The sequence below is a fragment of the Caloenas nicobarica genome, chromosome 22 (genome assembly GCF_036013445.1).
Source record: "Caloenas nicobarica isolate bCalNic1 chromosome 22, bCalNic1.hap1, whole genome shotgun sequence".
NCBI lineage: Eukaryota > Metazoa > Chordata > Aves > Columbiformes > Columbidae > Caloenas > Caloenas nicobarica.
In genome coordinates, this window is record NC_088266.1 from 1,077,532 (window position 1) to 1,103,456 (window position 25,925).

At 54.2% G+C, this 25,925-nt stretch overlaps 3 protein-coding genes across 5 annotated transcripts; 2 read left to right on the top strand and 1 right to left on the bottom strand.

The window, feature by feature from the left end:
* Positions 1-1,829: 1,829 nt before the first annotated feature.
* Positions 1,830-6,154, top strand: CLDN19 (claudin 19). The gene is made up of 5 exons (XM_065650001.1): positions 1,830-2,058; positions 3,147-3,311; positions 3,511-3,598; positions 4,369-4,515; positions 5,803-6,154. Exons 1-5 carry the CDS (start codon positions 1,836-1,838, stop codon positions 5,852-5,854), a joined length of 675 nt encoding a protein of 224 aa, XP_065506073.1. The 5' UTR covers positions 1,830-1,835; the 3' UTR covers positions 5,855-6,154.
* A 4,964-nt stretch (positions 6,155-11,118) lies between these two features.
* LOC135997531 (claudin-16-like) lies at positions 11,119-14,234 on the top strand. Its single transcript, XM_065650180.1, has 5 exons — positions 11,119-11,232; positions 12,052-12,154; positions 13,154-13,318; positions 13,470-13,661; positions 14,143-14,234. The coding sequence occupies exons 1-5, from the start codon at positions 11,119-11,121 to the stop codon at positions 14,232-14,234; spliced, it is 666 nt and encodes a 221-aa protein (XP_065506252.1).
* Positions 14,235-15,737: 1,503 nt separating this feature from the next.
* On the bottom strand, positions 15,738-25,512 carry YBX1 (Y-box binding protein 1). Of its 3 annotated transcripts, none has more exons than XM_065649926.1 (8): positions 25,189-25,512; positions 24,783-24,846; positions 21,267-21,300; positions 19,041-19,130; positions 18,531-18,833; positions 18,083-18,165; positions 17,695-17,972; positions 15,738-16,112 (listed from the first exon to the last, which is right to left on the bottom strand). In XM_065649926.1, exons 1-7 carry the CDS (start codon positions 25,343-25,345, stop codon positions 17,726-17,728), a joined length of 978 nt encoding a protein of 325 aa, XP_065505998.1. In that variant the 5' UTR covers positions 25,346-25,512; the 3' UTR covers positions 15,738-16,112; positions 17,695-17,725. The 3 variants fall into 3 exon arrangements, with proteins under 3 accessions (XP_065505998.1, XP_065505997.1, XP_065505999.1); XM_065649925.1 differs by having other exon boundaries at positions 15,738-16,117; XM_065649927.1 differs by having other exon boundaries at positions 15,738-16,117; positions 17,695-17,960; positions 25,189-25,511.
* Between the last annotated feature and the right edge of the window lie 413 nt (positions 25,513-25,925).

The window sequence follows — 25,925 nt, forward strand, 5'->3', positions numbered from 1 at the left end:
ACCCCCTGTCCCAAAATCACCCCCCGCCAGACCCAAATCTTCTCCCAGGCCCTAAATCTTCCCCTCTAGACTCAAATCTGTCCCACCCCAAGCCCCAAATCTTCCCCCAGTACCTAAACGCCTCCAGGACCCAAATCTCCCCTTACCAGGCTCCAAGTCTCCCCCTCCAGACCCAAATCCCACCTTTCCCAAATCTTTTCCCCCACCAAGCCTCGAATCTTCCCCCTCCCGGCCCCATGTCCCACCCCAGGCCCTGAATCTCTCCGTCCCCTGACCCCAAATCACCCCCCAGTACCCAAATCCTCCCAGGATGCAAATCTCCCCGCTCAGACCCAAATCTTCACACGTCCAGGCCCCAAATCTCCCCCTCCAGACCCAAATTCCCCCCCAACCCCAAATCTTCCCCTCATCAGACCCAAATCTTGCCCCAGGCCCTAAATCTCCACAGCACTCCAACTCAGATCTTCCCCCCCTCAACCCACAAATCTGCCCCCAAGACCCAAATCTTCCCCCCCCCCCCAGTACCCGCATCCCCCCAGGACCCAAATTCTCCCCCCAACCACAAATCTTGCCCCCCACCAGACCCAAATCTCCCCCCAGGCCCCAAATCCCTCCAGGACCCAAATCCCACCCCCAACACCAAACCTTTTCCCCCACCAAGCACCAAATTTCCCCCCCCAGCCTCAAATCTTATCACCCCCACCAGGCCCCAAATCTCCCCCCAGTACCCAAATTCTCCCCCTGACCCAAATGTCCCCCCAGACCCAAAAGTCCCCCCCCGGACCCAAATCCCCCAGGTCCAAATTTCCCCCCAGCCTCATATTGTACCCCCCCAGCCCCAAATCCCACGCCGGCCCCCAAAATTTCCCCCCAAGACCCAAATCTCCCCCAACCCCAAATTTCCCCCCCCCCCCACCAGACCCAAATCTTCCCCTCTAGCCTCAAATCTTACCCCGCTCTGGCCCCCAAAATCTCCCTCCAGTACTCAAATGTCCCCCCCGGACCCAAATCCCTCAGGCCCAAATTTTCCCCCAGCCTCATATCATACCCCCCCAGCCCCAAATCCCACCCCGGCCCCCAAAATTTCCCCCAGTACCCAAATGTCCCCCCAGACCCAAATCCCCAGACCTAAATCTTCTCCCTAGTACCCAAATGTCCCCCCAAGACCCAAATCTCCCCCAACCCCAAATTTCCCCCACCACCAGACCCAAATTTCCCCCCAGCCTCATATCGTACCCTCCCAGCCCCAAATCCCACCTTGGCCCCCAAAATTTCCCCCAGTACCCAAATGTCCCCCCCAGACCCAAATCCCCCAGCCCCAAATTTCCCCCCAGCCTCATATTGTACCCCCCAGCCCCAAGTCCTACTCCGGCCCCCCAAATTTCCCCCCAGTACCCAAATGTCCCCCCCAGACCCAAATCTCACAGACCCAAATCTCCCCCCAGCCTCATATCGTACCCCCCCCCAGCCCCAAATCCCACCCCGGCTCCAAAATCTCCCCCCGAGTACCCAAATGTCCCCCCCAGACCCAAATCCACCAGCCCCAAATTTCCCCCCAGCCCCAGGTCCTACTCCGGCCCCCCAAATTTCCCCCCAGTACCCAAATATCCCCCCCCCAGACCCAAATCCCCCAGACCCAAATCCAAGCCCTTGGCCCCCCATCTCTCCCCCTTCCCCCTCAGGAGCCCCCCTCCACCTCCCGGGGGGCGTGGCCCGGGTGGTGGGGGGCGTGGCCCGGGTGGTGGGGGGCGTGGCCCGGGTGGTGGGGGCGTGGCCGGGGGGCGTGGCCATGCGGGGCGCGGCCGCGGGCGTGCCCCGGTGCTCGGAGCTCCGCGATGGGCGGCGGGCTGCGGGAGCTGAGCGGGTACCTGTTGGCGCTGGGCGGCTGGGTGGCGGCGCTGGCGGCCGCGGCGCTGCCGCAGTGGAGACAGAGCTCGTACGCCGGGGACGCCATCATCACGGCCGTGGGGCTCCACGAGGGGCTGTGGATGAGCTGCGCCGCGCAGAGCACCGGGCAGGTCCAGTGCCGCCTGCACGACTCGCTGCTGTCGCTCGACGGTGGGTACGGGGATGGGGAAAACCGCTTCTTCTGTGGGATGGGATCCTCCTGCCGTGGGTCTGAGCTCCCCGTGGGCTGGAGTCAGTCCCCAGTGGGGCTGAGCCCCTCTGTGGGTTTGACTCCCCCATATGGGTCTGAGCTGCTCTCATGGGTTTGAACGCCCCCATGTGGACCTGAGCCCCTCCTGTGGGTTTGACCTCCCCCGATATGGGTCTGAGCTGCTCTCATGGGTTTGAACCCCCCCAATAAGGGTCTGAGCCCCTTTTATGAATTTGACCTCCCCCCATATGGATCTGAGCTGCTCTCATGGGTTTGAACCCCCCCAATAAGGGTCTGAGCCCCTTTTATGAATTTGACCAGTCCCATATGGGTCTGAGCCGCTCTTATGGGTTTGACACCCTTTCCTTCGATATGGGTCTGAGCCCCTCTATGTATTTGAACTGCACCCCCAACAGGTGCTCCCACTCATAAGGGTGCCCCTGTATGGATTCGACCCCTCCCATATGGGTCTGAGCCCCTGTATGGGTTTGACCCCCCCCCCCAACAGGTCTGTACCCTCTCCCCACCTGGGTGCCCCCGTGGGTCTGAGCTCCCTTGGCCCCTCCACTGATCTGAGCTGCAATGTGGGTCCAAGCTCCCCCCACCACCCTGTGGGTCTGAGCCTCTCTTGTCCCCACGGGTTTGAGCCCCTTTGTGTGTCTGAGACCCCCCCAGCACCTGTAGGCAGCACATTTGGGGACTGACATGCCCCATGGGGACATGGCAGCCCCCGGGGCTGTGCATCACCCCCGTGACATTCGGGGACTGTGGTGCCGCTGTGGGCACAGTGTTTCCCAGCCGGGAAATCCCGGTGAGGATGAGTGTGGCCGGGAGGAAGGTCAAGGGAGGCACTGGGAGCGGGGCCCGAGCTGAGGTCTCCCCACCAGCCACGGGGGAAGAGGTGACACGGGGCAGAGGTGACACGGGCGCGCAGTGAGGACAGGGTTAAGGACGGGTTCATCCCCGCATGGGACGAGGTGACCTTGCTTGGAGAGCCGGGCTGTGGCTGAAAGCGCAGGCTGGCGAGCAGCTTTTCTTCCCCCCGCAGTTCACATCCAGACCTCCCGGGCTCTCATGGTGATTTCTCTGCTCTTGGGTTTCTTCGGCATCATTGTGAGCGTGGTGGGCATGAAATGCACCAAGGTTGGTGAAGAGGATCCCGTCACCAAGAGCCGCATCGCTGTTGCCGGTGGTGTCCTCTTCGTCCTGTCCGGTAAGGCAGCTCCAGCCGTCGCACCTCTCATGCAAAAGACCTTTTAAAAGCTGTTTGGTGGAAGAAGAGGATGGGCTGATGTTGCTGATATTCAAGGTTTGATGTCTAGTTGAAGATGTCCCTGCTTGTGGCAGGGGGTTGGACTACATGACCTTAAAGGTCCCTTCCAACCCAAGTCGTTCTGTGGTTCCATGTCCAGGTCTCTGCACGTTGGCTGCCGTGTCCTTGTACGCAACGCGGGTGACCTACGAGTTCTTCAGGGAGAGCGCCGTGCCCGTCAACGCCAGGTAAGAGCCCAGCCCGGGGGTTGCTCTTCATCTGTATCCCATCCTGTCCCTGTGTGTCCCACAGCACCTTCCGGTGCTGGTTTTGGCACACGTGGGTCGCAGGCAGATGTGCCAGGAACCGGGGTGAGATCCGCGTCCCCCCAGAGCTGCCAGGCTGCGGAAAATCCCCCCGATCCCCATGGTTGGTACCACCCAGGACTTTGGGCTGGGACAGAGTAGGGGCTGACGTGGAGGTCCAGCCCAAGGGAGAATTAAACACGGGGAAACCTTGTAGCTGGATCCACCCGACATGAAAGATCATAGAATCACAGAAGGGTTTGGGTTGAAGGGACCTTCCCAGTGCCCCCCTGCCATGAGCAGGGACATCTGCACCAGCTCAGGTTGCTCAGAGCCCCGTCCAGCCTGGCCTGGGATGTCTCCAGGGATGCTTCATCCACCACCTCTCTGGGAACCTGGGCCAGGCTCTCACCACCCTCAGGGCCAACAATTTCTTCTTTAGGCTCCATCTCCCCTCTTTTAGCTTCAAACCATCACCCCTTGTCCTATCACAACAGGCCCTGCTCAAAAGTCTGTCCCCAACTTTCTTCTCGGCCCCTTTTAAGCACAGAAAGGCCTTAAAAAGTTGGGGTTGGCCAAAGAGAAGCAGCCCCAACATCTACCTGGACATCACCCGCACCCTTGTCAAGTATTCCAGCATCCTTGTGCCCCCGTCTCCATTCGCAGCTCTGCCTGTTCTGCCCCCTCCCTGACGCTCCCCCCTCTCTCCGCAGGTACGAGTTCGGCTCCGCTCTCTTCGTGGGCTGGGGGGCCGCCAGCCTGACCATGCTGGGGGGGTCCCTCCTGTGCTGCTCCTGCCCCGCCAAGGAGCGCCGAGCCCAGCAGTACTACCGGCAGTCGCAGCCGTCCACGGCCCGGGAGTACGTCTGACCCCAACCCTCGTCCTGCCGCCAGCGCCTCCCCCCTAAAACCAGCAAGACCCCGGCGCCCCGCCATGTGCTCCCTGGATGCCCCATGAGACCTTTTTCCCCCACATCCTCCAGGTTTCAGCGCCCTTTTCAGCGCCATCCTCTGAATTTTTTTCTTGTTTTTGGGTCGTACCTCCCGTATCCATCATTGCCGGGCACCCCCCCGCTGGGAGGTTGCCCCCCCGGGGCGGCCAGACTGTGGGTGTCCGGACCACGTCCGTCCATCATGTGGATGCTGCGGAGCCTCCTGGCGATGCCGGTGCCGCGGGGGCGATGCCGGTGCCGGGGGGGGCGTGCGGCACAGAAGCGCTTTGTGCTGTGACCCCCCCCGTCCCGTTTTTGGGAGCAAAGCGGGCGCTTGGTTTTCCATCAGACCCAGCCTGGGGCTCCGGCCTCCCCGCGCCCCACTTTTGTCACAGGGACGCTGTCAGGGTGCAATCGTTCCCCTGCTTCGTTGCTACCCAAAAGCAAGGTTTTTTAAAAATTATTTTGAATTCCTGACCCGAGCGCGGGTGCTGGGGCTCCAGCTGAGCTCTGCCAGCTCCAATCTGCCCCGGGCAGATTTCTCACCAGGCACAAGTATGTGGCCTTGTTAACCAGAAGAATAAATGGTGTTGGGCAAATTAAAGCCGGCAAAAAGGGGTTTTGAACACAAAGCAGCGGTTTGTTTTTATTTTTGGTGCCCAGCACCACAGTTATTTTGGGGCGCGGGTGGACAGACCCGTGAATTTTGATGCCTCCCCGCTGCGTCCAAATCCCTCTTAACCAACAGAATCCCCTGGAGCGGGCGGCGAAGCTTCAAACACCAACGTGCTAATTGCCTCCACCTCCTCGTACCTGGGCTGACCGCTGCTAACTGCTGTGCGAACGCCATAGCTCCGATTTCATCCGTAAATCCCCCCCAAACCTCTGTATCTCCATCCGTCCGTCCATCCGTCCATCCTTGCTGCATGTGCTATGCCAGCTAACCTGCAAGAAAACAACAGTGGAAATGATCCAAAGAGCATGATTATATTTTAATTATTATTTTATTTTCTTAATCCCAATTTGCTGAAGTAGCTCATTTTTTTCTATTTTATTTTGCTCTTTTATTTTATTTTACTCTATCTTACCATATTCCCATGCCCTGCTTTGGGTCCCGGTCCATGGTGGAGGGGAAGCGATGCTATTTTTGCCCCGGGGGGGTTGATTTCTCTCTCGCACGGGTCTAACAGCCCTTTTTCTCTTTTTAAATCGCAGACCCCCTGTAAAAATGTCTTCTTCACCCATCAGGGGAGAGCAGTGCTTATAGTCGGGCTTCACCCAGCAGGTGCTGAACCCAACTTCTGGGGTTCCCTCCCAAAACACACGCCAACAGCTACGGCAGTGAGGATTGAGAAGGAAAAAAAGGCAGTCAAAAAGGCGTTTTTTATATCAAGAGCACAGTGTTGTGTAGAAGAATGTTTTTACTCTTTTAATATAGAATTGCATTAACTTCTCTATGGGATGCGTGGCCATGGGAATGGGACCGGTTGGGATTTTTAAAGGCTTTTTTGGGTTTTTTGATGATGAGTTATTTGTACTAAAAATTGTGACTCCGTGGTATTAAAATACTTCCGATCGCGGGCATTGATCTGGAATCGTCTCTGTTGTCCCCAATTCCCACCCGGGCCCGTCTCCTCCGGGGGGTCAGAGCCGCTTCCGCAACCAGGCCGGGCAGGAGATTTTCCCCCATGCTGGATGTTTTTCGCCCTCCCAGGCAGCTGCCGGCCAAATATCTCGGGTCTTTTGCCACGTGTCGCCCTCGGACAAGGGGATGTGGCCTTACAAATTGCCGAATTTAAGGCTAAACCCGTGGAAAAGCCCCATGTCCTGCCCAGTGTCTCGTGTTCCCAGTCACCCGCTGGGCCCGGCCCGGGGCTGGGCCACCGGCATCCTCCTCTTCTTGCCCCTTTTTGCACCCTCAGAGCTGGACTTTCCCCTGTTTTCTCCCATTTTCTGGGAATTCAGAGCTGGTTCGTGCCAAATTGGGCGCTTTTTAAGCTGATTTAAGCTGATTTTGCCTTTCCCCGCCGTGGGGCAGGACCCTGCGATGCTCCGCTGGGTTTTCCCCGGGGGACGACGCTTCCCGGCAGGTTTTGATGCTCCGCTGGCTTTTCCCTGGGGGACGACGCTTCCCGGCAGGTTTTTTGGCTCATCTCAGCATCCTCGTCCTGCCCGCGGCACCCGGTCCCCAAACACACCCCGTCCCCTCCCCAAAAACGGGGATTTGGGGCCCGCGGTGGCTCCTGTGACGCGTCCCCGGGTCACCCCAGGGGACGGACGGGCTGGAAGAGCATCAGCCAAGGGGGTGGGAAAATAGCTGTGAGGGGATAACGTGGGGGTATAAAGGCCCCCGCTGTCCTCCGCACAATCCCTCGTGTGTTTTGATTCAGGATAAAATACGGGAACGGGACGCCGGGCTCCACAAGATCCGTGGGATTTGCCGCCTCCTGCACCGCGCCCAGGCTGAAACGTGGCTGTTTCCCCTCCCCAGCACACTTCTTTTATTTAATAAAACCCGGATGATGAGCATTATTTATGTTTCTAATCATACCTCTTGCTTGCATGCAGAAATCCTGTGAAATAATATTCATTTTTAAATAGGCAGAAATGAGGGAAAAGGGAAAGTGACTCCCCCCCCCCGCCACCTCCAGACACCAAAATTGCAGCAAATCTCACCAAACTGACGTGGCGCTGGAATTCCACGTGAATAATAGAGTAAAAAAAAAAAAAACAAAAAAACAAAAAAAATCACTTTTTTCCTTAAAAAAAATAAATAAAAATATTAGGATTATTTTCAAATCCACTGCAGCGCCCCGTGTTATATTCAGCATGTTATATTCAGGTGTTTCTGCGGCAGCGCTGGCCAAGGGCCACAGAGCAGCTTCGCACACCTCTGAGCTGGGACGATTTTTATTTGATTGTGGTTTTATTCTTTTTTATTTATTTTTATTCATTTTTATTCCTTGGCCTGCCCCAAAGTCACCTCCAGAGCCCTCTCCACCTGAGATGTTCCCATCAAAGAAAACATCTTTATCTCTTTTTTCTTCCAGCCATAGCAGGTTTATCCTGCACAATATGTGCTAAAACACAAAGATTTGGGTCTCCTGTCAGCCCCATTTTTTTTAACGTACGAGTTTTACAAACCTAGTGGGACACAAGATCTGATTTTTCACCTTCATTACCCAGGGAAATGATCTTAATTATTCAACTACTGATAGATCTGCCCCTCTGCCTGCATCTTTTGAACCCCCCAAAAGGTTTCAATCGAGGATCGACAAGGCCAATTGGTTTGACAGATAATAAACTGACTGTTTAGATGAGCAGAAAATAAAAATAAACTTATTTTTGAGGTGTTATCAGGGCGTGCAGCTGCGGGTTTGTGTTACATGGATCATGGATATCCAAGTACCATAAATTCCCGAGCTGTAAATGTTGGGAAATGAAGATATTAACACACAAACCCTCCTGGATGTTTTCAGCATTAATTCACCGCTACACGCCCGAGAGTCGGACCTGCCATGTGCTGAAATTCTGGGAAAACAGGATAAACCAGGATAAATCCGCGGCAATCGCAGATTGAGCACCTGGGGCTGGAGCTCAAGGGTTTGCCAAGACCTCAGCGCCAAAGTCCCCACGGTTCAGCGCTGCCAGGGATTATCCAGAGGCAAAAAAACCCCAGAACAATAGAAACCTGAAAAAACCCAAGTGTGTCTCTCAAATATAACCCATGAAATGGAAATGTGGGGGTGTTTTCCACCGGTCCAGCGATGCCTGAGAGCCGCGGGCACAGCCGACCCCAGGGATGCTCGGGGGACGCTGCACTGCGACGCTTTGCCAAAAACCGAGAGCAAAAGCGATTTTCTTCCCGAGCAGAAGCGGATCAGGGAACAAACTTGATTTTTTTAGGGCAGCTTCAGGTGGGGGGACCACCTTCCAGGGTCACAAAAACCTCCTTGGGTGTGACTGGACACATTATCTGAGCCATAACCACTGCAGTGGTTATCACTGTTTTCCACTTAATGGGGGGGTGGTGGGAAAGAGTTTTAATCATAGGCTGGCCAAAGGGTTTTAATTGCCCTCCTTGAGTTTTAGCTTCTTCCTCCAGCCAGAAGAGAGCTTCTGTCTCTCTTGCACCAGCTCTGGGGACCCAACACATCCCAGGCCGCTCAGTCTTAGGTAGTAATTAAAATGTCTAATTAACAAATATGGGGTATTTGCCCAGGACACAGAGTCCCCCACCCGGGGAGCGTTCCCAGCAGGTCCCCACAGGTTCCCCCACGTGATGTTTTCTGGGGCGGCTCCGTTTCCAACCTGCTCCCCGCTTGGCCGCAGGGACGCCCGTCACGCCGTGGAGCACAAACCCCAGCTGACGTTCCTTGGAAAAACCTGAAATAACCCGGTAGCGGCTCTGCGGGCGCCGCATTTCCCCGGCTCCAGCGGGCGGGTCGGGATCGAACCCATCGCTGCTCAGAAGCCTCCAGGACCTGGTGACAAAGAGCTTCTGCCGCCGTCCCACCCAGGGGGACGAGCCTGAGGTGAAGGTAACGCTGCCCAGAGCCCCTTCTTATTGCTGACAGGGGCCAGAGCTGGGGTCTGCGGGGTTAAGGATTTATCTTTCCTTTCCTTTCCTTTCTTTCCCCTTTCCTTTCTCTTTTCCTTTCCCCTTTCCTTTCCCTTTTCCTTTTCCCTTTCCTTTCCTTTCTTTCCCCTTTCCTTTCCTTTCCCTTTTCCTTTCCCCTTTCCTTTCCCTTTTCCTTTCTCTTTTCCTTTTCCCTTTCCTTTCTTTTCTTTCCCATTTCCTTTCCTTTCTTTCCCCTTTCCTTTCCTTTCCCTTTTCCTTTCCCCTTTCCTTTCCCTTTTCCTTTCTCTTTTCCTTTTCCCTTTCCTTTCTTTTCTTTCCCATTTCCTTTCCTTTCTTTCCCCTTTCCTTTCCCTTCCCTTTTCCTTTCCCCTTTCCTTTCCCTTTTCCTTTCTCTTTTCCTTTTCCCTTTCCTTTCTTTTCTTTCCCATTTCCTTTCCTTTCTTTCCCCTTTCCTTTCCTTTCCCATTTCCTTTCCCCTTTCCTTTCCCTTTTCCTTTCCCCTTTCCTTTCCTTCCCTTCCTTTTCTTTCCCCTTTTCTTTCCTTTCTTTCCTCTTTCCTTTCCTTCCTTCCCTTTCCTTTCCCTTTTCCTTTCCTTTCCTTTCTTTCCCCTTTCCTTTCCTTTCTCTTTCCTTTACTTCCCTTTCCTTCCCTTTCCTTTCTTTCCTTTCCTTCCCTTTCCCCTTCCCTTTCTTTCCTTTACCTTCCTTTTCCTTTTCCCTTCCCCCTTCCCTTTTCCTTCCTTCCTTCCTTTCTCCCATTTTTTTTTCTTGCCCATCTAACTCAAACCGCTGCACAAACCACAGCCGGGGTCTAGTGGGAGGAAAAATAAAATTAAAATAAGGTTATGGAGAGTTAGTTCAGAAGGGAGCTTGGGAAATTTAAAAAAAAAAAAAAAAAAAAGATTGTGAATTGGGGTTTAAGGGGCCGCCTGTTAGTGAGAGGCGCCCAGAGCGACGGGGTGAGCGGTGACGCGGTGCGCGGTGGGTGTCACGGGGACGCCTGTGCCGTGCGGGGGCAGGTCTGGCTGCAGGTCACAAACCAGCCATGGCGAAGGGTCGCCACCCTGCCATCATTAACCCAGGCCACTCGGCCACATTAATTAACCCCCTTCTGGGAATCCCCTGCCCAAAGGGCTGCAACTTCAAGCGCTAAAATATTCAGCAACTTGGGCTGCAGAATGCATCGCGGTGGGATTCGTGGCCAGGCCGTGGAGATACGATGTCGTCTGCTCCACACCTTGGGCACCGCGCCGCTCTCCGCAATGTCCCTTCATCTCTGGCAAGGATGGAAAACTGGTGGTCCCAACCGCTCTGGTCCTTGGAAAGGCTCCTCAAGGGCACCCGTATCAAGGCGCAGCCGCCCTCGCCCGTGTCGCTCGTGGGAGGTGCTTTCTTTGGGCTTGAGATTAGGGCATCTCCACAGGACACAGCTTGTGCTCCAGCCTGCATGTTTCAACACTTCATTGATTTTCTTAAAAAAAAAAAAAAAAAGCAAGTAAAAGCAGTTGATCTTCCCACTAAATCACATGGACACGGGGATGGAGGCATCAAGAAAACCCCAGGAAATCAGGAGACAAATGCTCCGATCACAGGTTTTGGCAACGGCTGGTGTTCGACAACAGTTTCCAGCAGCCCAGATGCCGAAAGGGCAAGTTGGCATCTTCAGATGGTCTGTTTGGATGAGGACGTCTAGAGAACAACCCACCATGGGTGTCTCCGTTGCGAAATTCATGGATCCCTGAGGGCCCCGTCTACATGCAAACCTGGTGGCCCAACCTCAGCTGAGGGTATCAGGGCATCTCGGCAGCATTAAGGACCACGAGATGGGCCCCAGATGACTCACAGGGGACACCCTGGCCTGGGTGGCGGTTTGTTCTCGGTGGATCAGGTATGTGGGAAGTGGCCAGGGCTGAGGTGGCTGATGTCTCTGTGCCCTTGCAGGTGACTCCATGAGCGCAGCCTTGCAGATGACGGCGTTTGGCCTTGCTCTGCTCTCAACCCTCTTCCTGCTCCTGGCCACGTGCACCGACTGCTGGATGGTGAACGCTGATGACAGCTTGGAGGTGAGAGAGCGACCACCCTCGGTGTGGCTGCCTTGACATCCATGGGCTTATAGAATCATTTTGGTTGGAAAAGCCCCTCAAGATCAAGAGTCCAACCGTTCCCCACCCCTGGCACTGCCCCATGTCCTGAGAACCTCATCTCCGTCTGTCCAACCCCTCCAGGGACGGTGACTCCAGCACTGCCCTGGGCAGCCTGTTCCAATGCCCCACAGCCCTTTGGGGAAGAAATTGTTCCTAAATCCAACCTCAGCCTCCCCTGGCGCAACTTGAGGCCGTTTCCTCTGGTCCTGGCGCTTGTTCCTGGGGAGCAGAGCCCGACCCCCCCTGGCTCCAAGCTCCTTTCAGGCAGGTCAGAGATCAGAAGGTCTCCCCTCAGCTCCTGTTCTCCAGCTGAACCCCCAGCTCCCTCAGCCGCTCCCATCACACTTGTGCTCCAGCCCCTCACCAGCTCCGTTCCCTCCTCTCAACTCGCTCCAGCACCTCGAGGCCTTTCTTGGCGTGAGGGGCCCAAAACTGCCCCCAGGATTCAAGGTTTGGCCTCCCCAGCACCCCATGAGGCACGGGGTTGAGACATGGGGTTGCACCACATCTCCACAGGCTTGGAAAAGGGACACAGTGGGACAAACCTGCTGCTTTCTTCATGAGTCAGAGAATTAGAGGATCAGAGAGAGCGAGAAATGCTGGAGCAGGAGGAGACAGAGCAAGACACGGGACGTGTCCAGCTGCGTTGGTGGGAGCCTGAAGATCTGCCTCGCTGGGCTGGGAGGTCCCCGGGGAGTTGGGATGCTCTATGCTTGGGTGTCCTTCTCTTCCATCCAGGTGAGTCACAAATGCCGGGGGCTTTGGAGGGAATGCGTCACCAACATGCAGGACGGGGTCAGGACCTGTGACCAGTATGACTCCATCTTGGCTGACCACCCAGGTAAGCTGCCGTGGCCTGGAGGTGGTTTTGAAGTTCACGGCTGAGATTTTTCCCTCTTCCTTTTCGAGATGATCCTCGTTGCGAAGGCCTGACCTTCAGCAGCAGCGAGGCAGGTCCAGGCTCCTCTTGGTCTCCTGCCCCACCAGCACAGGCTGGACAGCAACGCGTGGTCCAGCCAGGTCTGCCCCAGGGTCACAGAGCAGGCGAGAGGCCACGAAGCTGCGTCACCTCACAGCCCAGGCGCCGTGGCGCACACCGCCCAGGCGCAGCTCCTGCCCTCCAGCACACGGTGGGATTTGCAACCCCACTGGTGTCACATATGGGGTGAGGACCTGGCCAAGGACTTGTGGCGGTGTGGAGAGTTCTCCTGGCCTGCGCAGGCCCTGCACAGAAGAGCCCTTGTGTGGGGTAGTGACGTGAGACAACCCAGATTCGGGCAGCGGAGAAGGGAACAAGAGGCAGCACGGACCAAGCGGGGCTGTGCTGGTCTGGGGACAAAGCTTTACAGGGAGAAGTCCCACTGCAGACAGCTGGCGATGTGACCCGTGCCAGCTCTCACATCTGTCACCAGTATGTTGATATTTGCTCTTCAAAACAGCAGCTACACAACCTGGAAGGAAAAAACCAGACAGTTCGGACAGCAGCATCTTCTGTCCAAGCCTGTGCAGGAAGGTCTTGAGTAGGTGACCACATCCTGGGTGCTGATTGATGCACCTTGTGCTGAATGGCGCACCTTTTGTTGATTGCTTTCTTGAGCTGGTCTCATAAGGAGCTTATCAAGTCCTGGTGCAAGGTTTCTGCTGAGCCTGGCGAGCACTTTGCCTATGGCACACAGCAAACACGGGGTTGGTGGGTCCCAATGTAGATACCTCCTATGGACATGCCCACTGGTGAGTTCGGTGACTCTGCAGGGACACAGGCACCAGTCTGGAGTGGGGACAGCAGGTCCTCTGACCACTCCTCGGGTCCCTTTCTGGTTTTGTTTCCTTTCCCTCCCAGTGAAGATCGTGGTGACACGGACCCTGCTGATCTCCGCAGACCTCCTGGCCGGCCTGGCTTTGGCTACGCTGCTCCTTGGGCTGGACTGCATCAAGTTCCTCAAGGATGATCCACGTGTCAAACTGAAGATGTGCTACGGGGCCGGTGTCACCCTCGGCATCGGGAGTGCGTGGCTGGGAGAGCCAAGGGCCAGATGGACCTTGTGGCCCATGGGGAGTGGGTGGGATGCTGAGAGCTGGGGGCACCCGCTCAGAGGAGTCTTGGGGACAACAGGGGGGTCAGATGGCTCTTCCTTAACCAGTCCCGTTCCTCCCAGGCATCCTGGGTCTCGTGGGCTCCGTGTGGTACGCGGTGGACGTCTACGTGGAGAGGGCCATGCTGGTGTCACGCAACATCTTCCTGGGCGTCCACTACGACTTCGGGTGGTCGTGCTGGCTGGGGATGGCCGGCTCCACCGGCTGCTTCGCCGCGTCCGTCCTGCTGACCTGCTGCCTCTGCGCCTGCACCGGTCAGTCTGCCCCGGCACAGCCCAAGGAGCTTTTTGCCCCCCAGGGATGTGTGTGGGTGAAGGAGCAGCTCAGGGAGTGCAGGAACTTCTCACAGGGTCCAGCCAAATGGAGGTGAACCCCTTTGTGGCTGGGGAGGTTGGGTCACGCAGGGCAGGACGGGGCAGAATGAGGACCCGTGAGGGTGTGGAGGGGGCGCAGAAACGCTCCATCCACATTTGAGGGACCTGGAGGTCCTGGTGAAGGTGTGTTATGTCCAACAAATGCAGTGGCTACGCTGGAGCTGTGTCACTGTGACCAAAGCCTGACCGGTGGAAATCCGTCCATCCCACCATCAGGGACATGGGGTGGGTGACACCTCCCCAGACGTGATCTCCAGCCTGGTCCCATGGGGTGGAAGCCGACTCCACAGCGCTGGCTGTCTGGGGTCATGTCTCCCACCGTGTCCCCACGCTGTGACACAACCCAACTCTCCCCCGGCAGAGCCCGGCAGCCGCCAGCGGCCCCAGAGGCCTCCCCAGCCCCGCGGCGCATCGGCCACCAGCAAGATGTACGCCGTGGCCTCCCGCGTGTGACGGACCAGCTTCCCCCGCCCGACCCCATTAAAGCACCGTCACCTGGACTGGGACATCTCGGCTGTTGCTTTAACGCTCCAGTCGCAGGGTTTGCATGAGCTGTGCCATCGGCGGCTGCAGAAAAGCAAAGGTGCTGCAGAAATCACTCACATAGGAGGCTCCTTTCCCTAATTCCAACCCAGTTTCATGAAAATAAACCCCGAAAAAGTGTCACTTTAAGAATAGATGCCCCCAAGTCCCCCGGGGAAGCTGTTGGGACATTGAGAGTGAAAGAGCTACTGGGAAATCACTGCGGCTTTGGAGGAATTGGGTGGAAAGTCCTTTCTGCGCAGAGCAACGGTGACCGCGGAGCAATACTGACTCCACGTGGCCGGTGGCCCCGCTGGCTCTGGCCCATGGAAACCGCCCCGCGCTCAGAAATCCAGCAGCTGCGAGGTTTGCACTTAAAAACCGGGTAAAGCTGGTGGAGCCGGGAGCGTTTCTGGTTGCCCTGGGGTTACTGGTGGAGGAACTGCAGCAACATGTCCGGCACAGGAGGGAGTGAAGCCTGAGGAAGGTGCTCCACCTGCAAAGCTGCATTTTTAAAATAAAAAAAAAATGAAATTCTGTTTTCCAAATGAATTATCATCCTTCTTGCAACCCATTAGAAAAACAAAGCAGAATCCAAAGTGCTCTGGCCATTGCTGGCTGTTCAGTCTCTGCCCCCATCCCTTCCCACCCACCCGCAGAAGCTGCCGCAGTGCAGGGACGTGGGGCAGAAAGGTCCCCAATTCACATTTTGTCACCCCAAAAGGCAGCAGAACAAGCCTGAGCAGACATTTCCACAGGGCTACAGACAGTCCCTGCAAAGGGAAGGTGCAGGACAGACACACAGCAGCGCTTTGGTGGCCCCTTCAGGCTGCAAAACACCTGCACCCCCAGCCAGGACAGCCCCAAGGTCCCCCCAGGGTGTTTGTCCCCAGGGAAGATGGGGACGTCATTTCCAATCTCACACGAAGCCAAAAGGCAGCAAAACCTCTGGCGTTTTGCAGCTCCTGCTTTGGGCGCGACGCAGAAACACCCCCAAGCAGCTGCCGCGTCCTGCAGCAGGGGCGCGAGTCTGTCCGTGTTATCGGCGCAGGGTGAAGCAACGCCCCAGAGACCTGAGAAATGACAAAAATCCCACCGCTAAAGCTGTGTGACAGAAGTGAAGAGTTAGTGACCGTTTGCTGTCACCCAGCGGGGTGTCTGTGCTCCGAGGGACAGTTGGCAGCTGACATAGCAGGGATGGCAGCCAGAAGGGTTAGAAGGTGTTTAGAGAGGAGAAAACCCTAAACGCACTTGAGCATACGAGAAAACAGTTAAAAAGAGCAGGAATTCACACAACACAGCTGGGGAGCTGTCAAATCTGCCATCAGACCACACCACAACCACCAGGGCTGTGATTTTTTTCCCCCCAAACCTTTTATGAACACTTAAACCCTTTCAGCCAGAAGTGGGTTTAAAAGGACCAAGCACACAAGGTAATTCTTTAAGACCTTTATTAACAGATGCTTGCAGTTTGACTTGAAAAAATCAGGTGTATATTTCATACAAATTAAAAATGAGGTTCTTAAAAATCTCAACTTGACCAGATATGAAACAATTTAAAAACCTTTAAAGGTATATTGAGAAAAAACAGGCTTTTAAAAAACGTGTTTATAGTTTCCAAAAGGAGACTTCTTTAGGTAAAAATAATAAAAACCCCATGCTGCATAGATAATGCAGATAGTTCTAGTAATCTGGTCAACAGCAAAAAGCAAGCACTTAAGGTCTTCAGTTCCAATTCTTTTGTTCATTTCTTATTGCTGGAATTTCATTTTCTTTTCTTCTTCATTTCTTAAGTCTTTTCTTTGATGACTAAACTGAAAAAGAGGAAAAATAAAAAAAAGGGATGATCAGGCAGGTGTCAGAGGGTTACAGGGGGGTTTTGTCTACCAAGATTCACCTTTCAATTAATTCACAGGTTCTCACTGAGACAATTCTCACACACACAGAAAAATCCTCATCAACTACAGCTCATTAATCAGCCCACTTGACTCCCCCTGTCACTGCCAGCGACCAAAACTGCTGGTTTTCCCCGCAAAAGGAACGCAAAGGACTCGAGGAAAAGCCGACGCTAAACGGGAGCACAGAGGAATGCGGTTGGCACCTCTCTCTGCAGCCACGCGCGGTGCCGCGGGACCCGCTGCAAACGCCGCTGCAAATCCAGCGCGTCTGGGAAGGCGGGAGGACGCGCCAACGTCTCCAGCAGGCGCCGAGGAGCAGATTTCTACCTGTGGCTTCTGAAAGCCACTGCCCAGACCACAGAAACCACAATTTATAGTCTCCCATAACATCAACAGACAGAAAAAACAAGCCAAGTGTCATCCTGGGGTTTGCTAGAAGCCACGACATGAAGAATTCATCCAGCTGGTGTTAACAGCAGGATCAAGCAAAGGTTCAGATTAAGTGCACAGGAAACACCGCAGTGAGGATTGAAGAGGGACCGAGTCACAAATTCGGCAGCAGCTCAGCCCACCAGGAATGAGTCCCCAAAATGGGGGAGGTCGGGGCTGCTGCTGCCACCAAATCACCCCCCGGCCCAGCTCCTGTGTCCCTGTGACCATTTGTCACCCAGCAGAGCCCACGCGGGTATTTCCCTGCCCAGGCAGAGCGACGGCTGAGACACCAGCAATGGGACGTGAATGCTGACGAGAGCAAATAGAGAGGGAGGAAGGACAGACAAGGAAAGCGCCAGAAAAATGAACAAGTAGAAGAGAGCCCTACCACCAAAAAATATTCCCGAATTAGCAACACTGTCCATCAGCAGACAGCACCGAACCAGCACCGGGTCGCAGCCCGTCTGCCTTGCAACAAAAGCGCCGTTTTCACACAGACCGTCACACGAGGCTCCCGAGCAGCAGCACAGCGGCACCTCCGCGCCGTGACCACTGTCCCCACCGGTTTTTCCAGTGCCTTTTTTTTTTTTTTTTAAAGACAAAAAGCTGCTACTGAGACACTTCTGCAAATTGCGCACCAGCTTTCTAGAAATTAATGCCTAAAGGTCCTAGTGCAATTCACCTCCCATTTGGGACAGAGCGATAAGAGCTCAGATGCTTACAGAGCCCAGGAAATGCCAGGACCTGTTTCTCCCCAGCTCTTTCAAGTCACTACCCCAGCACTGCTTAAATTACAATTTCTGGATGGAAAAAGGCTGAACTACTAAGCACAGCCAGGATTTTAAGCTTAACATCACTCTAGGCAGTGAATCCATCGACAAAAATTCAACCTGGTAACTGAGTCCTCCCAATTAATCAGCACTTGTACAGCAAACTCTCAGAGTTCAGTTCTGCAGACACACAAGCGTGAGCAAGAATAGTCCACACCTTGTCAGGTAAAAATTAAAGGAAAGCAGCAAAACAAAATAAAGCCGTACGCTGAAGCAGCCCCGGCCACGCACCCGGATGATGGTAGAGATGTTAAGCCGGTGTTTACTCAGCCCCGCCCTGCTCGGCCTCGGGAGCGGACGTGTTCTCAGCTGGTGGTTCGGCTGTCTTCGTCTCTTTGCCATCTTGTGGTTTAGGGTTCTCTGGGCGTCTGCGTCGGTAGTTGAAGTTACGACGGTACCGACGTTGAGGTGGCTGCTGACTTTGGGTCTCATCCCCTTGGTTCTCTTTATCTTCTTCGTTCCCGTCCTCTCTAGGCTGTCTTTGACGAGGAGGACCCCTGAAAGTCAAGCTAGGCTTTAACAATGCAGCATCTGACCATCACCATGTTCTGGCTCTGTTGCTAAAAGGCAAGGTTTAAAAAAATAAAAAAATAAAAAAAGAAGTTGATGTGCAGCATACCTGCGAAATCGCGGTCTGTAACCTCGATACATGTTCTGTCTGACTGGTCTGCCTTGTTCTCCTGCACCCTGGTTGTCAGCACCCTGGAAGACACGAGGCAACAAACCATCTCAGCCACACGCAGCAGCTGGTAACGCCACAACTCACCACGCTGGGAAGAAGGGGCTGCCAGCCAAGCCTGTGCCGTACCACGAGGTGAGAGTGCACACTGGTAGAATTTGTGTTTCTTCCAGTTAATCACATGGGAAGTTAACACAAATTCAAAGTTTTTTAAAAGCTGTAACATTAAGACCTTCAGCTAATTGACATCTGCTCCAATGTCTCACGTCACCACCAAACTGCACCAAAACCACCTTGAACATCTACCAAAAGCAGCACAAAGCTGCGTCCATCACCCCACTCCAAAGGAATCGGGGCAGTTTAGTGTCAGGTTTTAAGCAAACATTACCTCCACGATCTCTCCCTGCACGGGAGGGTTGGTGTATTGTGGTCGACGCCCATAGGGCCTACGCATATAGTAAGGTGGGTACCGCCGCCTGCGGTAGGGACGGCGTTGCTGGCCTTGACCTTCCGGGATGTTCTCTGCTCCTTCGTTCTTTTCCCCACTCTCACTATTCTGGTAGTTTTGCTGGTAGTTGCGTGGAGGACCCCTGCGACGTGGATATCGTCTGTAATGGTTACGGTCTGCTGCGTATTTGCTGCCTTGCACTGGAACTCCACCGGGACCTGTCACATTCGCTGCCTCCGCGCCCTGCAGAGCAGAGAGCAGGTGAGCAGTCAGCATCACAGTTACAGCAAAATATAATTTAGCAGCGATTTACATCCACATTGCAAAGCAACAAAAAAACCATTCATCTCCCTGGATGTCATGAGGCAACGGCTCAAACCGCAGGCACCACAGCAAAGCCTGCAGACCGAGTTTTCCGCACGCGCCCCAACACCCCGGAGACGCGTTTACCTTTTCTCCCTCAACCACATCAAACTCCACGGTCTCTCCATCTCCTACGCTGCGGAGGTACTTCCTGGGGTTATTCTTCTTTATGGCAGTCTGACAACATAATATCACGGAATTACATTTATAGGCACAGCACAAAAATACTACTTAGCATATCTGAAGAATTAAGAAAAAAAGATTGAGGAATTTGAGTTTTTAGTATCTTAAGAGGAAGACCTGTACTTCTGAAAAAGCAATTAAACCACCATGAAAATCCAAGAAGCCATAAAATTAACTGTATTACTATAGTTCTGGCCCATCTGAAACATGTACCAGCTGACGAGAAACATCTGTCAACGCGCTGCCTGCTGAAAAAGCGGTTTGAAAACAAACCAACCCCCACAACATGCACTGCCCATAGTGTCACTTAGAGCTTAGCACTGAACATCCCACAGCATCTATACATCCCTCTGATGTATACACACCGATAGGTAAGCGTTTCTGATTTCCAACCCGCTGTAGCACACGGCGTGTGCCAGCCAGGCCGTCCCCAGCCATGGAAACGCAGCCACAGCCAGAAATTAAGAGATTTTTTTTCTCTCCGAGGCTTCAACACCATCGCTTTGGCCACGGCATTTACCAATTAATCACAAATCTACTCTACATGCGTACGATACGTCAAGGATTAACCTTCCCAAGGCATCAGCAAGCCTTTGTATCAGTACCCGCACGTTAAATGACTCTACTGAAAAACACTGAATTTTCCGCACTATTCAGCGTTTGATGCCATTTTTGCCCGATGAGTTAATAGGCACCCCTCTCAGCCACATTCTGCTTATCAAATACTTTAACTAAACACTAATCCAAGTGTAACAACTTTACAAAAAAATACCAGCAGCAGAATTTGACTGGAGTTTTTCCCTAAATGGAACAAAAATCTATGGAAACACATGCCCACAAGTCTCACCCTATAAAGCAGTGGTTTTGGGGAAAGACAGGAAACCTTATTACAAGAACAGCTGCATTAACAGCCAAGCTTGGTCACAGGGATAGGGAAACACAGACACAGCTCTAACTCCTAAATCAAGCCCTTTTCCTTCAGACGAGACCCCTAAAGCTGTTTTATCATGAAGGTTCTTACATTAAAACAAATCTCTGCCAAACTGCGCTTTTAGAAACGTAACAGTAGTTACAGGACAAGTCCTGAGATGTGACCGGTGAGTCAAGGTCACAAGTGCGGCCTGACAGCTCCCGCAGGGCACGGGTTCCTCACACACACAGCAGAGCTGTTTGGCCTTTCTCCGCTGCCCGTGACAGAATAACCTTTATAAACAAGCGCTGCTGCGTTTGAATCGCAGGTGAATTCAGACACAGCCCAAGCAAGAGAGCTGGCAAATCCAACTCCAGTCAAACCACTTCCCAGGGGTTCCTTTTTCCTCCCTTTGTTTACAACACCAGCAATATATCCCCAACTGGAAACAAAAGAACAATCCATGGACTCCTAAATGCCCAAAGTAAACCAAACTCCACCAAAACTCTCTGTGGGCTGCGTCACAACAGGAGATCCTGAGCCAGGGTGCAAACCCAGACCTGATCACAGGCTGCGAGGGCAGACCAAGGACTAAACTAAGGCCACAAAACAATCCCAGGCGTGCTGTGCAGTCTCACTCTGGTCCAGTTTCCAAAGGTTTACGTGCTCACTATACATTATATAAGTGTACATATCTGTTAAATTGAAAAAGTACCTATTAAAATGTTTGCAGACTTTCACTGAAAGCCTGGAGCAATAAATTCCATAAAAGTTTTGCCTAAAAAAACCCCAAAAATCTTCACTGGCACTTCTGTTATTACAGTCTATTACCCTATTACCGCCCAACTAATTTCCCTCCCTGCTGCAAGCTTTTCATTTAACTTCATTTCCATACATTTACTAACAACTGTACAAATCCACAAGGCAGCTTCCCGGGACTGCAGCGATCCTCGAGTAGAGCGCGGTTATAGACAGCATGATTTCCATCACGTTACAGTCCCAGCCTGTATCTTATGTCCTCCCCACAGATGTATGTGGGTGTGTGAAAGCCCCAGCCACATGCAGGCTCTACTTGCAACCCAATAGCAAGAAACGGTTGTTTGTGTTCAGGTAACAGCTCTCGGAAAACGTGAGGCCCTTTCCCAACTTTGGTTGTACTCACACAGGTCACGCGCAGCGAGTTTCAGAGGGAACGTGTTTCGGTTTCAAAGGAATCTTACCTGATGGACAAACACATCTTCCTTGGTGTCATTCCTGCAAGACAACAGGAAATTGAAATTCATGTATGAAACACACAGTAAGTTAGCCCAGTGTAAAAATGTGGTTGTTCAGGGTGGGGACAGAACTGCCAAGACAAGCAGGTGTCAGCACCAGCTCCCAACCAGCCCCAGCAGCTCACTGCTTGAATAAAGAGACAGTTGGGCAGCATGAGCAAGGCTCAGAGCACCGAGTCGCAGGGAAACGGTTCCTTCTCCCCCCTGCACACCCACGGTTCGTCCCACTCCACCCAGGGGCATGTCTGGAGAGGGAAGAACACCTGACAGTGGCCAGACAATCATTTCTGACAGAGGCTGTGTGGTACGACAGCTTTGCGTGATCTCTGCAGTCGCATCCCCTCAGCCTCCACGCTCCCCTCATTCAAGGAGCGACCAGCGCTCCAGCAGCAGGATCAGGCAAGTTGCATTTGTGAGCACAGAGAGGGAAACCTCGAGCTTCTCCCCTCCCGAGAAACAGCAAACAGCTCAAGTCTTCACGGACTCCAAAGCCTCTTTCACAGCGCAGTTTCCGAGGCCAGACAACACAACGCGGTACCAATGAGGTCAGGGAAGCTCCGTGGTTGAGCTGGACACGTCGTTTCCACCGCTCACAATGAACTCGCAGCCGCACCAACCCACCCTCACTGCAGCGTTAGTTTCACTAGTCTGCAGAACGGTTTGAATCTGTAGCAAAGTGGCTTTTATTTCCTAGAATGACTGGTGAAGAACATCGCAAAGCAAAGCTGGTGTTAAAACGTGCTCAGGACTAACTGGAGAGCTTACGGGTATGAGGAACAGAATAAAGAATTCTTGTTTTTAAATATATGGCCAAGCGTTCCTCACCACTAGCTTTAAGGCATCAAAATGACAATTAAGACTCTTCCAAAAACTCAATCTACAAATCTACGCAACCTTCCAAAACCTCTAACTATGGCTGTTCTATCAGACAGCACCAGTAAAAATAAGTCCCCTTGTTTCCTCAGGGAATTGATGCCCACCAGCCTCACAGGTTATGGGAAAAGGAAACCAAGCAGAGCAGCCTGATCAGCACCCAGGAGCCCTTGCAAAGCCGGAGCCTCAACACTTCCCTCCTCACAGCGCAACATCTCGTACCAGATGCTCCAAAAGCCAAAAACCTTCAGAAAAGCCCAGTAACAGGTTTTCAGTGAAAAACATAAAAAAAGCTTGGCACTTTCCTTCACTGGGAACTGACAAATGGTGGTAGGAAGAGCTCGCGTGTGCGCTGTGCAAGTGTGGACACTGCGCTCTCGCCAAGTTCCATTCTGGACAATCATCCCAGATATTTGGTTTTAAAGTCCTCCTGAAAATGAAGTTTCCATTTAAGAGGACACTGGAGATTTAGATCAACAAATGACTTGGTTACACAGATACAGCTCAAGGTGCAGACATGGTTAATTAAAAAAAAATCCAAGTATCTGGGTCAATTGTGATGCCCAGCGCCTGCCATGCGACTCCTGACGGTGTTTTCCAGACAGCAGGAAGATCCAAGGGTGGTGTCGGTGTCACACTGACCACTTTCTCAGAGAAAAATCTGAAATGGCACAAGAGAAACCCCCATCCTGAGAGCTTAACAAGCCCTTTAGCTCATCTTTGCACTAAATGACTCTCCCCTCAGCATCTTTAATCCATAAAAATTTTTTTAAAAATTAATCAGATGAGCAGATTAAGAAAACGCCGCTGTTAAGCCCAGCAGAGTGCTAAACCCAGAGCCAGATCTCAATGTGCAGCTCCAGCGATGGCAAGAGGACCAAGTCACTGCCCTGCACACCCGTTCATTATTTTACCAACGGGAAGAAACAACTGACAGGTACTCAGAACGCAAACATATTTCAGAACAGAAACACGCTTTAACACTCAAAGAACACAGGAAATACTTGAAGTGACCGTGCACCTTCATCAAAGCTGAATTTTAGTTCCAAAGTTAATTTGAGGCGCCGGCAGCCCCGGCCGGAGCGAAGCCGAGCGAGGGCAGCGGCTCTGCAAAGCCAGGGATCCCGGAGCCCAGGAAACATCCCCCGGCCGGTTCCCAGGCTGCCGCGCTCATCTCTTGATAACACTGCATCACGCTGGGTTTCTCATTAAAAATGGCAACCTCAGGGATTAACCAGCTGCCAAATTAACGTCCGGGGAAGCCACTGGGATGTCTTAACTCGCTGCTGCTGCTTCCCGGCCTGACTCAGTCGCTGAGCGTTTCCACTACCGAGGGAAACAGGAAAACCCTTCCCTAGAGGGAGAGTTTGCGGCCTGTGACTTTATAAGCGTTTATAAAAACCAAAGAGGCTCAAGCTTACAGCACCGACAGCTATTTGACATTTCACATGAAAACCTACATGAAGAATGCGAACTGGGCAGGCTCCGAGTGGAGTTTTTAAAAGTTTCAGACACAAAACCAATTAGGGAGCTTGGCAGACAGTTCAGACTGGGTCATGAGGTAACAGACAGTTTAAAAAAAAGCAGTATTTAAACCAAACATAAAGAAAAGGCCCAGTAACAGCCCCAGTATCTACACTTGCTTCTCTGTCCCAAGTCTTATACCAAAATCCTGGAGCTGTGGGGTTGAGGCACCAGGTGTTGAACGGAACGCGGCATCTGCAAAATAACCCCAGGAGGCCCCTCCAGAGTACCCAAAATTCCCATTTTTCCAGAACTGGTTTGCAGATTCCAGGACTCCTCCACTACCCAATACCTTCACTGATACGCTGATTTTAGGTATTTACACAACTGTTCCACTTTTTCTCTCAACCAACTCCAGCCATGAAAAGAATCTCGTAGGCACTTGTTTCTTGAGCCCCCTTCTAGACTCTAGTCTTGCAATGTAAAATAAATCTGAATTTTGCTCATTTCCCGTATATTTAGGCTTCCTTGAGATAAAGTGATTTTAACTACCAAGCGCTCAAAGCAATTTTTGCGTGTAGTGATGTGACTTAAGTTCATGCAGGAGTTTAAACAAATATTTTGCCAACAGCCAGCAGATTTCTATGCCCTTAAAAGCCAAAAATAACCCCAAATCCCCTATCCAGCATAAATAAAAGAATCTTAATGTAGGAAATATCACCATGAGAATATGGATATTAGGAATAATTTCTCCCGGGAAAGGGCTGTGGGGCATTGGAACAGGCTGCCCAGGGCAGTGCTGGAGTCGCCATCCCTGGAGGGGTTGGACAGACGGACATGAGGTTCTCAGGACAGGGGGCAGTGCCAGGGCTGGGGAACAGTTGGACTCCGTGATCTTAAAAGTCTTTTCCAACCAAAATGATTCTATAAGAAGAAATTCACTGAGACACCAAAGTTCTTGCAAAGATCAACGTCCTGAAAAGCCGACCTGATAAAACAGCCGGTGGGGGGGGAAGCGCAGGAGGCAGGACACATGTCACCCCTTCCTCCCGCCAAGTGTCACCGCGCAGGGTGACAGCGGCGACGAACGCACCGCCCCGGAGCGCCCCCCCCGCTCCCCCTCACCTGTTGATGAAGCCGTAACCGTTCCTCACGTTGAACCATTTCACTGTTCCCAAAACCTTCGTTGCTGCGGGGAAGGGGGGGGGGGGGGGGGGGAGGCGGCGTCAGGCGGCACGTGGCGGGGCGGCGCACACAAAGGCCCCGCGTGGCGGACATCTTGCGCCGCCCCGCCCCCACCCGCCGACACGCGGGGCCCGGCGGCGCGCGCGGGAGGGAGCGGCGGGGGAGGCGCCCGGGGCGGGGGGGGGGGGGGGCGACCAACGGCCGCCGCGCGCGCGCGCACGCGGGGGCGATCGCGGAGGCGCGCGCCGCCCCTCAGCGATGGCGGGAGGGGAGCGGGGCGGGGGGGGGTGGACTCGCGCCGCCGCCGGGGCCTCCCCCAACCGCCGCGGAACCCCCGGCCCCTCACCGATGACCTTCTTGTCCCCGCCGGCGGGAGGCGCCGCCGAGGCCAGGCCGCTGCCCCCGTTCCCGGTGCCGCCGTTAGGCTTAGAGTCGGCGGGGGCGGCGGGGGCCGCCGCGGGGACGGGGGCGGCGGGCGGCTGGGTCTCGGCCTCGCTGCTCATGGCGGCGGCTGTTCGGTGCGGACGGTGGTGGTGACTGGCTGTTTGCGCCGCCTCCCGCGGTGTGATGGTGACTGAGGCCGGCCGTGGGGGGGGGGGCTGCTCCCTGCTCCGGGCTCGCTGAGCTCCGCTCTCCGCTCCCGATACCGATCGAACTGGCCACAATGGCGGCCCGCACCGGCTAGCCACCCCGCGCGCCCCGCCCGCGCGACACACCATTCGCCGCCCGGACCGCCCGTTAAACGGCGAGCGAGCCCATTGGCTTTTCCCCTCGCGGCCACCGCCCCTCGCGGAATGCCCATTGGCGGCGACACCTGCCTCTCCTCAGGCGCGCGCGCCCATTGGCCGTTCCGCCCGCGGCTGCCAGGCTCGCTTTTCTTACCGGCCTAGCCAGAGTCCCCGCCCCCGCCGCCTGATTGGCCGCCTCCGCCGCTCCCGCCCCCAACGGGCCCGACCGGGGAAGTGCGCGCGACCATGTGGCGGCAGCGCCCGCGGCCGCTCCGGCCCCTCCCGCGCGGGACCCCCCGGGTCCTGCCGCCCGCCCCCCGCTCCCCTGCCCGCGCCGGGGCCGCCCCGCGGTACC